At 40.5% G+C, this 15,131-nt stretch overlaps 1 protein-coding gene across 9 annotated transcripts; it reads left to right on the plus strand.

The window, feature by feature from the left end:
* Positions 1–97: 97 nt before the first annotated feature.
* Positions 98–14,020, plus strand: eif4enif1 (eukaryotic translation initiation factor 4E nuclear import factor 1). 9 transcript variants are annotated; one of them, XM_005938894.3, is made up of 19 exons: positions 98–450; positions 1,095–1,238; positions 1,320–1,393; positions 3,625–3,752; positions 5,063–5,331; positions 5,587–5,785; positions 5,932–6,095; positions 6,814–6,949; positions 8,198–8,374; positions 8,896–9,167; positions 9,676–9,753; positions 9,888–10,068; positions 10,184–10,296; positions 10,501–10,634; positions 10,914–10,995; positions 11,131–11,254; positions 12,290–12,601; positions 12,716–12,886; positions 13,029–14,020. In XM_005938894.3, exons 2-19 carry the CDS (start codon positions 1,146–1,148, stop codon positions 13,214–13,216), a joined length of 2,895 nt encoding a protein of 964 aa, XP_005938956.1. In that variant the 5' UTR covers positions 98–450; positions 1,095–1,145; the 3' UTR covers positions 13,217–14,020. The 9 variants fall into 9 exon arrangements, with proteins under 9 accessions (XP_005938956.1, XP_014194419.1, XP_014194421.1 ...); XM_014338933.2 differs by having other exon boundaries at positions 9,679–9,753; XM_014338935.2 differs by having other exon boundaries at positions 8,896–9,122; positions 9,679–9,753.
* Positions 14,021–15,131: the final 1,111 nt, after the last annotated feature.

Below are 15,131 nucleotides of genomic sequence, written 5' to 3' on the forward strand. Positions count from 1 at the left end.
ATTGGGAAATTAATTTTCATATATTGATTTAGATTTCAAAATAACTATCGCCAACGCACACCTGCCCATTTTAATTTTTTACAAAGGCGCGCTGGTCACGGCGTAATCTTTGCCAGGACCTTCTTAAAGCGGTGATCAGAGGAAAATTTCTGCTACGACTTAGAAAACAGAGAAAGAGAAGACTATTATTTGAGATTTCACCGATTCCGTGTGATTTAATTTGTTGTTTTGGACCAGTCTTATTGTGTTAGGTTACCCCTCTATAGTGTGTGCTCCCTGAAATCACAGCGACAACTCTACCGGCTCACGATTTGGTGCTCGCTGGGTGGGCATTTATCCCCAGTCCCCCAGCTAGTTAGCTAGCTGAAAGTGCTAGGCTAGGCTAGCCAGCTAACTAACGTGATCAGCTCGGCCGTTAGCGACCGGCATTCCCCACAGCATTCAAACTGAGTAAGTCCGTGTTTTGCCAAAATTTGACTTGCAAGTCGGTTGTCTACACAACTTTTGTGCCATGAATTCGCCTTATGGTTAACTGTGTGGGACGCTACCATCGTTTGGCTAACCCTGTATCAATCTCTTGGCTAACTAGTAGCGTTTATTTCCTAAAGCTGAAATGATGGGGAATGTTTTGTATTGAAATGTTTACATGTATTTAACTCGCTGGATCCTTTCATTGCAAAACGGCTTCGTTTACAACTCAAATGCGATAGCCAATTAGTAAATTGACGTAAATGCTTTGTAATATAATGACATGTCAGTTCTCAGCTGCTGTCAATTAAATTGCTAATTAGCCAGCAACAACCTGAGACTCTAGGGTTGTTCTTTAACTGCCCGGTGCAGGTAAGTTCCATGAGAGTTTTTCTTCACGACAACTTTTCTATAATTTTGTTTTCTCGTGCTGCCTAGTTTAAGATGCCAATACATCTGATATATTTTGCAGCAACAGAAGGAAGCCGTGCTTTTGATTTTTTTGTTTGTTTTTTTAAATCTTCGGAACATGCGTCCTTTCATTTGAAGTAATTGGCCTTTAAGACTGTATTTAGTGGCCGTAGTCGAGTATAATTGACTTGTAAATGTTAACTTGTCATCCACAGGTGTAGAGTCATTGGTGGCTGAGACACTGTCTGCACTGACTGAAATCCATCATGGAGAAAGATGCCTGTGTAGAGCCTAAGAATGGTGAAGCTGCTGTCGACCAGCCTAAGCTGGCAGCCACAGCTCCTTACAGATACACTAAGGTGACAAAATGCCAGCTGTGTCATTGTTTATCAAGTTTAGATGTTGCTGTGAATTAAACTAGACTATCAATTTATTTGCAGGAGGAGCTTTTGGAAATCAAAGAGCTGCCAATCTCCAATGAAAGGCCTGAATGTCTCTCTGAGAAATATGACAGGTATGAATTTGTAAAAGTCACACTGGGTAATACTGGAGAGGAGATTATGCTTCTCAAATGAGAAAGCATGGGTGAATTCTAGTTAGGAAAAGTACTAGTATTTCTCTATGCTGTGAAATACTGATTTTTGACACAGACCAACAGTTATTCAAATGTATGTTTTGCTGGAACTGAAGTGTATGTAATCAAAAGTTACTTTGATTAAACAAGGTACAGCAGAGGAGTTTCTACACAAATATGTTCACGGTCTTGAAACTAAAATTTGCATAAAGTTTGTAATAATCATTGACATGGTTTAACTGTCAAGAAGACTTGCTCCTGCTTTTTGGAAGTCACGTGTACTTTCAGCTTGTCTCTTGCTCGGAGCTCATTTAAATTCCTTGGGGTAATTCTTAAACAACAGTCAAAGATTTATTCAGATGTCTGCTTGAGAAGCTAAACAAACGCTTGCGCTAGAAGACTTGTATCTTTGTCCCATAGCTGTTAGAGCCAGGAACAGTGGTTATGACTAGGGATGGGTACCGGTGTCGGTTCTGACATAAACGGTAGTAACCAGACCGAAAAGCAGCGCATGCTTTATTTCGGTGCTTTTTTTTCCTGAGCTGTGATACACTTCTAGCCAATCATTTTACGTTTCCGAGGATAGTAGGCGGGGCCAGGTACGTACGTTCTTTTAGAGCAGAGCTACAGATTAAAAATGTCCAAGGCGAAGCGGTCAAAAGTCTGGCTGTACTTCACAGCAAAATATGCAAACTCAGCAGCCTGCAACAAGTGCTTTAAGCTGATACTGTGATACTGTCAAAGGAGGTAACACCTCAAATCCGATGAAACACCTGGCGACGCATAGCGTTTTTTTTAAAAGCCGAGAAATGCGCCGTATTTGATAGCTTGCTGCGAGACCTCACACCGAGCACATCTACTGCGGGTGTGGTTGCCTGTTATCGGACCCGGAGTTAGCAACATCCCCCAAAAACCCGAAGAGAGAGTCCTGGCCCCTAGCCCTGCCAGTGTAGCAGAAATGATGACGGATGATGATGCAGCAGCAGCCGTTCTTCTCTGCATGAGTAGCTTAATGTTGTTCGTGTGTAATTTACGTTGAGTAGGCTAACCACGTTATTACATTAATGCATGTAAGGTGAACTAGCAAACATCATCATAGCTACATGCGGCTGTCCTCTTGTTTGATGGCAGATACTCCCTTCACCCTGGCCAAAAAGGCTAAAATGACCAAAGAAAAAGTGGAAAACAGTTAAACATGAGAGGTTTAGGACAAAGTTTGTGTTTTTTCCATTGTTTAAGCACTGCTTCCAGCCAAGAGTGATACCATATATGCCCCATAGCTGCAGAAAAGGCTAACATTGTTATCTTTTTACAAAAAACAGCTGAACATGAGAGGTTTTTGGACCAATTTTGTGTTCTCCATTCTTTAAGCACCGGTTTGAGCACCGTTTAAGCACCGGCACCGTTTCAAAAGTACCGATTTGGCACCGGTATCGGATAAAACCTAAACGATACCCATCCCTAGTTATGACTATATGAAAAGTGGGCTCATTAAAGGGTGGGTCAAGCTGTTTTTTTGGGTTTTATTTTTAATCATTAAAAAAGAGAGACCTCTTCACCCCTTCAAAGCCTACTAGGAGTTGCCCTCGAAGATCTTTTCTGAACTGAGCAGTTTGTCATTATTTTTTAGATCTGCTTATGTTTGCATCCGTTAGTGTGGTGAGGTGTGAGGGTGGTCTCTGCCTAGGCAGCTACTCTTGCTAAACCCTTCAAACAGTTTTAGTTGTCATCTAATCACATCTTTATTGATGGATACTCAAGTGTCAGAACTCGTCATTAAGTGTAATGTCTTTATGGGAGAGTTCACGAATGACTTCAGATTAAATGTGATTTGTCTCAACTGTTGGAAAAATTGTTTATAGTAGTCTGTCATCAGAGTTAAACACTGCTAGTGCAACAGTATCAATTAGTTTATTATTTTGAAGATCTGATTTTCTTGCACCCTCCTTTTGGGTTGTATTCTGTGCTCACAGCATAAAGGTTGAAATGGATGGCCTCACCTGTGTATTGTATTTTTGCCCATGCCTATCTTTTCATTGTTACTCTTTATTTATTTTTTCCTAAACAGGATCCCAGTTGAGGCTGTAGTTGTCTGTCTTCATTTGAAATTTGACTTAAAGTATGGACTTAAGTCTTATGTGCGGCTATTTTTTTTGTTTGTTTTTAAATAGTGATGGTGTCTGGGACCCTGAGAAATGGCATGCCTCATTATATCCCACTTCAGAGCGAAGCTCACCTGTGGAAGGTTTTAAGAAGGACTACATGGATGACAGAGTTCCATTAAAACGAAGAATCCCAGGTAAATGGAGATCAACAGACCATGTGACTATCGTGCATTGCGTTGTAGGTACGAGTGGCAGCAAAATCAAAACGCTGCATCAAGCGCTAGCATTTCCAGTAATCATTAATTTTGTGGTTTTAATCCCTAGTTATGTACAAAACGAAGCAGAACAAGGCAGGTCCGTACAAAGAGACTTGACAAAAAGGCAAAAAAGAGACCATATGCGCATACAGTGGACTAAAGACGTTAGCGTGCTGCCCAACTTTCATCACGCACATATTTATAATTATGTCTTAAGTGTGAGTGCATACACTCACGAAGTGTTTAGTAACTTCAGATTCCTGCAACAAGCCCAGGTCCAATTTACTTTGGTGTATCTATTTTCTGATTTGGACTATTTCATTTTACAGCTGTCATTAAAAAATTTTTCTGTATCTCGTTTACAGGCCAACACAATCTATTTGTCTTTTCAGGTTGTAGTATTACACAACATTTTTAGATCCAATAGAAATAAAATAAGTGTTTCATAATTTTTATTTTTTTATCTTTATTTATAACTGGCACTATTGTTTCATTTTATTATAGAATCTTACAAGAAAGAGGCAAAATTGTATTCCATTGTACTTTATTAGCTGCTTCGCTGAAAAAAAAAAAAAAAATCAACACAGCAAAAAAAAACCATTGCAAAAGAACATACTGGAAAACAGTTTTTAATCACTTGATTGCTTCAATACAACACTTGGGCACATATATGCGGGACTTTTCGTGGCTGTTTTGATGTCGCTCCCTCTGTCAACCGATCAAATCTCGCTGTGGTAGCAGCTTTAAACTCTGTATAACCCAGGTTAACCCAGTCGGAAACATGACTTGAACAATTTTTCTTCCACGAAGGAATCTGATAAAAAAACGATCTCTTTACCTGTCTGCTTCCCGTGGCTGTCATGCGACCGGCTATGGCAGTAAATAATACAGCAGCTTCTTGCCATTCTTTGTGTCTCTGTTTATCTCTTTGTGACTGTTGTCTTGTAATAGCCCGTGCACGCTAGTACCAATTGCCACTTGTACCTACAATCCTTTGCGATTTTACCCCCGAAATGACGTCACATTTTCGATCTCTATTACTGATGGTAGATGGTTATCCTTTCATCTTTGCGTTTTGTAATAACAATGTTGTCTAGAAACTTAACTGTGCTCTGATCAATGAATGTTTAGGATTTTAAGTTCCAGTCTTGCACAAGATTTCTAAACTGCTGCAGTGGAATTGTTCATGTAGTCTATGTACTCCAAAAAACTTTATTTTTTTTCCCCTCCCCCCATCTGTTTCTTAGATCCCCGTGAGCGGTTAAAGGAAGATGACCTGGATGTAGTACTGAGCCCACAGCGACGTAGCTTCGGAGGTGGATGTCAGGGCAATGCTGCCCCTCATATCCGTCGCCCAATCAGCCCCTTGGAAAACAAAGAAAATGATACTCTACGTATGGGAGGGACACGCAGAATTGGCAGTGGACGCATAATTGCTGCCCGTGCCTTTGAGAGAGAAGCTCGTGCAGAGAAGGAAAAGGAGCGTGAGAGAGACTTGAAGGATAAAAGATTCAGGGTTGGTGTTTGTTGCTTTCAGTCGATGCAAATGACCTTGCATTTAGTTCTAATGTGATATTGAATGCACTTAAATTTTTTGGAACTTTATTTTACACTATACGTTTTTTTTGTTTTTTTTATATAAACTGTCTAAAAACACAATTCTCTTAAGACTTGAACTAAATTTATAAAAGTGTTTCTGTGAAGTTACTCTTTAACTGTCCCATCCCATATTTCTAAATTGATATTGTTTGTCCCGTGTAATCATTTGCAGAGAGATTTTGGTGACAAGCGTGTGTTTAGCGAAAGGAGGAGGAATGACTCGTATGCAGAAGAGGAGCCAGAGTGGTTCTCGGGGGGTCCCACCAGCCAGTCGGAGACAATTGAGCTTATTGGATTTGATGACAAAATCCTGGAAGATGATAAACGCAAATCTAAGCGTTCAAGGAAGCGGACAGAATCTTTGAAAGAAGGCATGTCAAGACATTGTTGGAAATACTGCTAACATTTTTAGGGACTATTGCATTTCTAATAGTATTTGGAAAGTCAGTTCAGTAAGACTTTTCATGTTAAAATTGTGACTTGTATTTAATTTTATTGTCACACATCTTGTATGCAGTAGTGGAATGTAATGGCGGACAGCCTGAGGAGCAAGATGTGGGTTTGCAGCCGACAGCTGATCAGGAAGTTCCCCACACTGATGTTCTTCCAGAGCCTTCAGCTGGTGACTTCGACTTCAACGAATTCTTCAATTTAGAGAAGACCATGCCAGGACTGGCCTCTGTAAGTACTGGGGTGCACTATGGTTTTGTTTTGCTTATTGGTGTGAAGCTCACAGATGGGGTGTCATTAGTAACTTCTAAAATATCAGTGTGATTTTAATTTTTCCAGATAAGCTTAACAGTAGAGGTTTTCATGTTTGCTCACCCCTGAACCAGACATAACTGTCAACTTAAAAACAAATGATACAATCAAGACTCTTACAAGCCTGATATTTGTGGCTGAATCTGAATTTCACAAATTGTGCATTTAGTCATATAAAACTAAGTATTGATACTTTGTATCAGTGCAAGATTACCTCTGCTGCACTAGCTTGACCTCACTGAATTTGGTCTTTAGTTGGTGAGTCATGTCACTGAATGGTGCACTATCAATGTTCTCTTCTCTGGGCTTTTGCATGGGGTTAATGAGATGTTTAAAAGGCATCAACAATCCAAATTTATGCCCATCATTGTAGCTTGGATGCAGTTTCTAGTTTGAACTAGAAAAGCCCAACTGCAAACTACTTTTAGCATTTTTAGATTCAATACTTGCTGGTAAATGAGAACAAGGTCAAAAAGCAGTGCATTCAGTGACACTGCCCTCAGTCTTCTAGCACCTTTTTAGTGCTAAATCGATGGAAAGCGCTGCAAACGTAAGTGGCACATTTGTTCTTGCACCCTTCAATATGCAGATTTTTGTATCCTAGTCTGTCTCACAGGCCCCTATTTCTGTCTTACAGATGATAGAGGATGTTTTGGGAGAGGGCCCTGCGTCAGCTAGCCGCTTCAGCCAGTGGTTCTCTAGTAACCAGAGTCCATGCAGCCGGTCCAGCAGCTTGAGGTCAACTCCTCATGAAGAGCTGGAGAAACTTGCTGGTAAGTGATTTGATTTCTTGACCACTGAATCAAATCTATTTTCTGTAAAAGCAGTTGTAGGGCACATGCTTGTCACCTCTGTGAATAAGACAAGTCTTTACATGACCTCTGACGTTAACACAGTAAAACAAGGGTATGAAGGTATGCAAGGAGAAGGTGCTAACAGGTGGGGATGTGAAACCCCTTGTTAAACAAATGACTCGCTGGAGCGTTCACTAGTTGCACTCTGTATGACTCTGTATGACAGGAAGCACGAACGGTGGTTGGAAACTACTAATGTGGCTACGTGATGGAAAAAGCTGAGCTTAAAGCAGCTGATTTAAAAACCTATTACCAATGTTACAACAGCCTGGGTTTATTTAAAAAAATAAAAAATCAATTTTGTGTGATACTATTTACAGATTCCTGAAGTGCTGAAAGGCTGTTAAGTTAATGTTAAGTCATGATTAAAATTTCTAGGGAAAAAAACATGACCTAAGCTGTTTTTGTGCTTACATTTCACTTATGCTGTGTCTTTTGTATATTTTGCTTTGTCACTAGATAGATCTACTCTTATTAATCCTAAACTGGGGAAATTGACTAGTTACAGTAGCACAAGGGCGAAAGAAAAGCTGAATTGTTTATATTAGAAAATTATTTAAAAAAATGAAGAATAACAAAAGATAAAAAAGCAGAGGTTGAATAACTAAGAGTAATTTGTATGTACAAATGGTATTATATAAAACTAAAAGACACCAGTTTTTATATATTCAAAGTGCAGCAGGAATGATAAAATGTTTTTATTTTTTTTATTTTTTTAAAGCATGTGTTTATTCTTGTGCATATTGCACAGTCTGTCAAAATGAAGGACCTACGATAGCACTTGGATAAGGATAGAAATTGCCCTTCATTTTGTTTGTACTAATAAATGCTGCTTGCTGTCTGCAAGCTGCAGGCATTGATTAAACATTGAGTATTCCTTCTCCCAGTATCAGATATGAAAGATTTCCTTGAAATATCATTTTGAGGCTGTATTGTCTGCCTCAAGCAGTTATTTAATCATCAGGATAGCTTGCACGATTTAAAGAAATCTTAGAAATGTACCCTTGACATTTGCACACCACTTTTGGGATATATTATCAAAATCCTGACCTGCTGCTATTGCATCATATGTGATGCTATTTGAGTACAAACAAAGATTACGCTCCCGAAATGATCTGGATTGCTGTTAAATATCCTAAATCTTATTCCCCTTCTGATTCTCTGAAGGGCTCGAGCCACGTTGCACGTCCCCCAGCCGAGGCAATGCCTCATATTTTGCACCTATTCAGTCTTCTGAATGCAAGGAGAAGGTGGACATCCTGGAGCTGCTGCATAAGGCCAAAGTAGACCTGAAACCTCTGCTTTCTACGCTCTCTGCCAATAAGGCTCGGCTTCGGGACAGCAGTGAGTGTCTGTTTACTAAACCATTTCCACAGCTGAGCTCTACTCAGTGTCATGTGGATTAAAAGTCTACCTTTTCTGTTCCAAACCACACACATCCTATTACCAACTTTTTTTTTTCCTATTCATCGAGTGACAGAGTCACAGTTCAGCAGGCTCATGCGTTTGCCTTTGAGTAGGTATGGCAAAAGAATGCCAAAAACAAGCAAGTGCTGAATGCCATGGTGCACACGTCGATGATCCTTGACAATAGCTAGATGAACTCGGGAGATTTCAGCAGTTAGCTATCATGTTTTTCAAAAATGGGTATATGTAGAGAGAAGCTGAATTTCAGGCTTTTGAGTTTTAACATTCAGCTGCACCTCTGTCTGCAGTAACACACTGAAAGCTGTTGCAGGATACTGTGGAATTTAATTTAACACAATTTATAATTTAATAAATCCATTAAATGAAATGGTAATTTGCTTTTTAACACTGAGCTCTGATACAAGAAGGTTGAATTTTGTTGTATAATCTGTTCCCAGCTAATTCTGGAGTTGTACTCTCATTGGAGGAGGTGGAGGGAGAAATGAAGGGAATGAGGCTAGACTCGGAACCACAGAGACGAAAGGTGCCACCTGCCCAGAGAGGAAATGGAACGCCCTTCATGGCTGAACATTTAGAAGAGGCTTTAACTGGCGGGTTGAGTGCCCGTCCGCGCTCACGTGACACAGACATGTCAGCCTTTAATAAACTGGTCAGCAGCATGAAGGCAAGTGGAACTCTGCCACCTCACCCCAAAACCAACACAAACACTGTAAGTATTTCTACATATTTATAATTTTCTTTTACTGCATGTTGCAGTAAAACAGGTGAACTCGGGCCCTGTTCAATGCATCCTGCAAACTTAAGAACCCCCCCTCTCATTTTTTTTTTTTTTTTAAATTAGGATAGAAAATGATGGGCATAAATTTGCTTAACTGTTGAGGTTGTAGCTTGTATACCCTTTTTTGCAGTGCAATGTCATCTTGTAAACTGTCCTTTGTGCAAGTCAGTGAAGAAAACAAAAGTACTAGCTTCTTGAATTGGGCAAAAGAATTGTCAGAATAATATAACGGAACATGAATCTAACAGCGTTACTCACTTGCAGAATGGACACTTTGACGTGGAATTGCATGCACACGTCTATCTCGTTCAGTTGACTTTTTCCTCCCTGGCGGTGACTTGACTAAGGCTAATTTGTTTGCAGTTCAGAATGTAGAGTAGCAGACTGATTACTTTGTTCTACTTTGATTTACCCCAATTTTCCTCCCTCCTGTACAAAGCAGCAAACTGCAGATCAAGCTGTAGTGACACTGCCTGATGCCCAAGTACCTGCACAGCCACAAAAAAATATATTCCAGGTGGGTATGGTTGCTGTCCTGAGGATAATGAAGTGTTCCTACAATCAGTCAGGGCTAGCTGTTGACTATTCACAATAAATCTACAAAATCATAAAGTAAATGAGAAGTTATTGGAAAATGTTTTCTCTCTAAAGGAGCTCTTGGGGGTTCGTAGTGGCTCCCCGACACAGTTTGGCAATCTGCTGAGCAGCGCCGAGGCCCCAGTGACTTCTGCACCTCTACGTGGCCTACTACACAAGGGCCCTTCACTCCCTCTCTTTCCACAGAGGGCGCCCTCACCTGAATACTTCAATAGTCGGTTGCAACCTCCTGCAGGTAAGCTTACTGAGGAGTGCCATGGAACTAGGAAGAATGATGGCATGCAGTTCTTTAAATTGGATTAGCACATAAATTGGTCAATAAACAGTTCTTCATCCTCTCCTACCTCAAGGATTTCCTGTTGGTCCTCAGCCCATGCTACCAGAACAGTTTGCTGATATACACAGGTCAATCAGTCCTGGATCTGCTGCACAGCAACAGGTTACTGAGATGAGATTTCATGCGGTTTGTTTGGTTCATATGTAAATAGTTAAATATGCTTTCAGTAAACTACTGCTTAAATATTATAATGTATATGTTGTGATACATGTTGCTTATAACAGTTATATTGATAGTAGTAGCATCATGGAGTAAAAATTACATTTATAGGCCTTTGAGCTAAAACTTTGACTTTTGATGAGTTGGGTTGGGTCTACCTTGTCTTTCCAGATGAGGGCGCTCTCTATTCCTATTAACCAAGCAGACTTGGAAGCACTGGCATTCCAGCAGGATCTTGCTCTCCATGCCCACCACCAATTCCAATCTGGCTACAAACAACCACAAGACAAGTCTTTCCGAAATAGGTTTGTTTTTGCTTTAATCGTGTTTAAATACCACATGCTATAGAGACTTTAAATGGTTATGATATCAGTCAATTTCAGCAAATTGAGTGACATGCACTTTAATGTGTCTTATTGAAGTCTATTGACTGCTTTTTACAAAACAAATACTTTCTTTATAAACAAAGCTGAAGAATATACTGGCTTAATATGTGGTAATATAATGTATGCCTCCAAGGATGATAAATAATGTTGTTTGGAATTTGTATGGCTGAGTGTGTTTGGTTTTTGTTTTTTGTCCAGACCGCAGCGTCTTAATCGTTCCCCTGGACCAGGCTCTCAGCCTGCTGGAAGAAACTCTCCAGGAAGTACTGTCACCAGTATGGTAAGCATAAACGTAACTCTGCAAACTTCTTCCCAGTGTTGTTTTTAAAGTTGTTTTGACTTATTTCTAATTCATGCACCTGTTGTTATTGCTAGTATGAACTTCTTTCTTTTCTTCCTCCCCTGCCTATGTCAGTTGTCCCCTTCATTTACACCCACATCTGTGATCCGCAAAATGTACGCAACAAAAGAGAAGAGCAAAGATGAACCTTCAAATCGCTCAGAGACAAAGGACGACTCGGCAGCACATTCTCACGATGGTGCAGTATTAATTTACCGTATTTTCCGGACTAGAAGGCGCACTTAAAATCCTTCAATTTTCTCAAAATCGACATATAATCCAGTGCACTTTATGTATGAATGCTGGTTGTGCTTACTTACCTCGAACCAATTTTATGTGGTATACGGCGCACAAAAATCTGTCAAATGTTTTAGTACAACTTTGGTAAGCTACGAAGCCGGACCGCTTGATGGATTGTCGGAGCATTACAGCTACCAGTCAGGAGCCTCACGGAGTAATCTGGGCCCAAAACAAAGTCCTCTTTAGGTCCAAAACACTGCGGCATCACTGAGAGTTAAAAACTGTTCTTTCACCTTTTGCAAAATGATCAGTGTTGCTGCTTCACCAGGTGTAACAATTAAGTTTAACATCCAGGCATCCATGAAAACAGAATTTTTTATTAAATTTAAAAGTTAGAAGTTAGCAGGAAGTTAGCTCGCTAGTTTCCACCTAAACATGATGTACCATGTTCTGACTGAAATGAAGACTGAAAACTAAACAGTAGCATTTGTAGGGTTACTGAAGTTGGGCTAGCTGGTATATGATGTGCTACATGATTGCTAGTGACATAGCTATGTTAGCATAACATGAACACAGTGAAGCTGGAGGATGAATGCTAACTTTTTTCCACTCAATAAAAGTTAACATGAGGGTTCTTGATGGTTGGGGACAAATGCAATTGCATGGCAGGATGCTGTAAATTTCTGTCAGAACAACTGAGATAATCCATCCACATTATGAGGTTAGTCATTAATATACTGCAACAACATGGGAATGGAGCAGCTGCGAGAGAATTCAATATTAATGAATCAATGGTAAAGAAGTGGAGGAAGCAAGAAGAATGAGTCGAGTAAAATTTGACTTATCTGACTGTTTTGTTTCGCTTAGTAATCCGGTGCGCCTTATGGTCCGAAAAATACGGTACCCAGAACTAGTTTGATATTTAACTTTCACTTTCATACCTGTGAGTGAACACATACCCTGTAACACTGAGATCTCGGTTGTATGATTACAGGCAGCAGCTCCCCAAATCTATACCTGGAAGCAGTGGATGGTAATGTAGCTCAGTCAGGGGGAGTAAAGACCAGCTCACAGACGTTGTCTAGCAAAGAACAAGAGCGCCTCAGGCCTGGCTCTACTGGACACCATCCACCTGCCATGGTACCTCAAGGACCATCCTCATCTTTCCCTCGTCCTGTCTACCCAGTACCGCTGCTATCCCACGTACCTATGGTGCGCCCTCCTCCCCAGCTCCACCCTGTGGTGCAACGTATGCTGGCACAGGGTATCCAGCCCCAGCAGTTAGGACCTGCTCTTGTGCAAGCAGGTTGCTGGCTTTTTTTTTTTCAAATCCTTTTGCTTTATAAAAACACTAAAAACTGTATTAAAGTGTTCTGAACATTAAACCTAATTGTTTCTGATCTTTAATTGTACTCTCAAGGTATATTTCCGCCACATGACCTTGCACAACTTCAAGGCTTGCCTCCTGCCCTGCTTGGACAACCACTGTACCCACTAAGTACAACTGGGCATCCACTTCTACCTTCCAGAGCCAGTACTCAAATGCAGTTGGCAGCAATGCAACAGCAACTTCAACAACAGCAACGACCAAGTGAGTGGAGGAAAATTTCAAATATTCAAATTCAGTGGGACTATGTGGCTATGGCAGAATTATCCTCACAAATGTTATTAAAATGTGGTGTATTTAATTATCTTGTTTGAAGACTTGTCGATTGAATACTTTTGTCTTACAGTACATCCCAGTGCCCCTGGCACGCAGTCACAGAGCCAAGGCCCCCACCGGACGAATGGCTCCCAGCGACACGGCGGCAGCCCCCCTCTAGGCCTCGCCAAGTGGTTTGGATCAGATGTACTAGAGCAGCCACTCCCCTCTATGCCAGCCAAGGTCATAAGTGTAGATGAATTAGAGTTCCGGCCATAAGAAAATAAACACTGTGCTGGAATTTTTTCTTTCTGTTTTTTTTTTTCATTTTTCCCCCCCTCTTTGTCCATCTCCACTTGTTTACTGTGAAAATGTGAACTTTAATTTGAAAGACAGTGCACAGAACAGGATGATGTAACTAAACCATGCTTTAACTTCAGTATTGAAGTTACTGCTTTTGAAGAGGCAAGTGATGGAGATCCGTTTTGCCAGCTGAGTGAATATATATTTTTTTGTACGAGACTGCACCGTAAATAATGTATAGGCCCAATTGTACAGACCATGGGAAAAAAATGTTATTCTCAGTGTATATAGATAAGGTGTTTTTTTTGTTTTGTTCCCCCCCCCCGTTTTCTTAGTAAAGGGGAGCTGTACCAATCTTGCAGTTCGACTGAAAACTGCGACAAAGTCAGCAAAAGCTAGTAGCATTCCTTTGTCGCGTCGCAGCCACATAATCTTGCATCACCTGAATCATACTGAGAGGGTCACACGGTGAAAAATGTTGGCATAATTTTGGCGCATACATCTTCCCTTTCATGGCATAGATGGTGGCCCTTTCCTATAGAAGTGGAGCATTAAAGATGCCTCTGAGGGATGCAGCAAGCTGTTTGTGCCTTTGTGGGGTTTTTTTCTTTTTTTGAACTGTATCCTCTCCAATCCTACTGGTCACTAATGGGGGCAGCACTGCTCGCAGTCATTTTTTTTTTTTTTTCTTTTTTTTTTTGAGGGTGGTTGGGATTCAGTTTGTGTGCTATTAAGTTATAAAAAGCACAAATAGAATTAATAAATAAAATCTTGATTAAACATTTTTGTATTTCCTCTTTAGTGCAATTAAATGTTTACGTGGTTGAATGCTTACACCTGCCACTAAGAGTTCAGTTGTCAAACTTTCCACACTAACAAGACACATGGTTGCAGTAACTTGTACTTTTGTGAAACAGAAAATAATTGTTTTATTTTGAGTCTAATTCAGAAGCAGTACTTTACACTGGTCTGAGATGTTTGTTTTTGTTCACCTTAACATGGCTAAGGGTCACGAACTCGTAATTCAAACACAATTTCAGTACATTTATTCAGCTGCTGTCTGATTAGATACTGGTTTCAATCACATGGCAACACCCTAATTTGGACATGTAGCTGTAATCAAGAAGATCACCTGAAGTTTAAATTGAGCATCAGATTGGGGTTGAACTTTGAACATGTCATGCTAAATGGGCTGCACTGAACATTTCAGAAACTGCTGATCTACTTGGGCCTTCTTACACAAGTATTCTTCCTGATGTCCATCCCTTTATAGACCACTGATGCTCTGCTCTGATGGCCGCTTCCAGCAGGATGATATACACAAAGCTCATTCTCAAACTTTACACCAGAATCACTGCCATGTTACTCTAATGGACTCAGTCACCAGCTCCAACATCATGGATGTCCATCTGCAGCAACTACGTGGTGCATGATGACCCAACATCTGTTTCCTGCACCTTGTTGAAGTCTGTTATGAATAATTATGGCTATTCTACAAGTAAAAGGGGTCCAATCTGGTTCTAGCAAAGTGTAACTATTGAAGTGGCCCAGTGAGTTGTGGTAAATAGAATTGTCATTTTCGGGGGGGAATAGCATGAAATCAATTCTAAAATGTCAAATTCCTTCACGGTAGAGGTGAGAGGTTCAAGATTTTCCTAATGTGTCATCAGTTCTATCAGAGCTTTGGTTCTACCTCCAAAATCAAATGTAGATTGGGTTCCGCTGCCATAAACAAGCTGGGAAAACCTAAACATGTGAAACCTGCAGTGTTCGGTGTCAGCAGATGAGTGGACAACCTCTGTAATTTAGTGATTTTTTTCCACTTGAGGAATAATAACCCCCCCCCCCCCAATTTCTAAAACTGGTAAACAGACCGAGGAAACTCTCTGCC

Source organism: Haplochromis burtoni, unplaced genomic scaffold (assembly GCF_018398535.1).
Source record: "Haplochromis burtoni strain Fernald_Lab_line unplaced genomic scaffold, NCSU_Asbu1 Contig_183, whole genome shotgun sequence".
NCBI lineage: Eukaryota > Metazoa > Chordata > Actinopteri > Cichliformes > Cichlidae > Haplochromis > Haplochromis burtoni.

Coding starts and splice junctions, on each gene's coding strand:
- eif4enif1 (XM_005938894.3), top strand. CDS start 1,146: ATGGAGAAAGATGCCTGTGTAGAGCCTAAGAATGGTGAAGCTGCTGTC. Junction 10,635..10,913: donor GACAAGTCTTTCCGAAATAG/GTTTGTTTTTGC, acceptor TTTTTTGTCCAG/ACCGCAGCGTCTTAATCGTT. Junction 11,255..12,289: donor GGCAGCACATTCTCACGATG/GTGCAGTATTAA, acceptor GTATGATTACAG/GCAGCAGCTCCCCAAATCTA.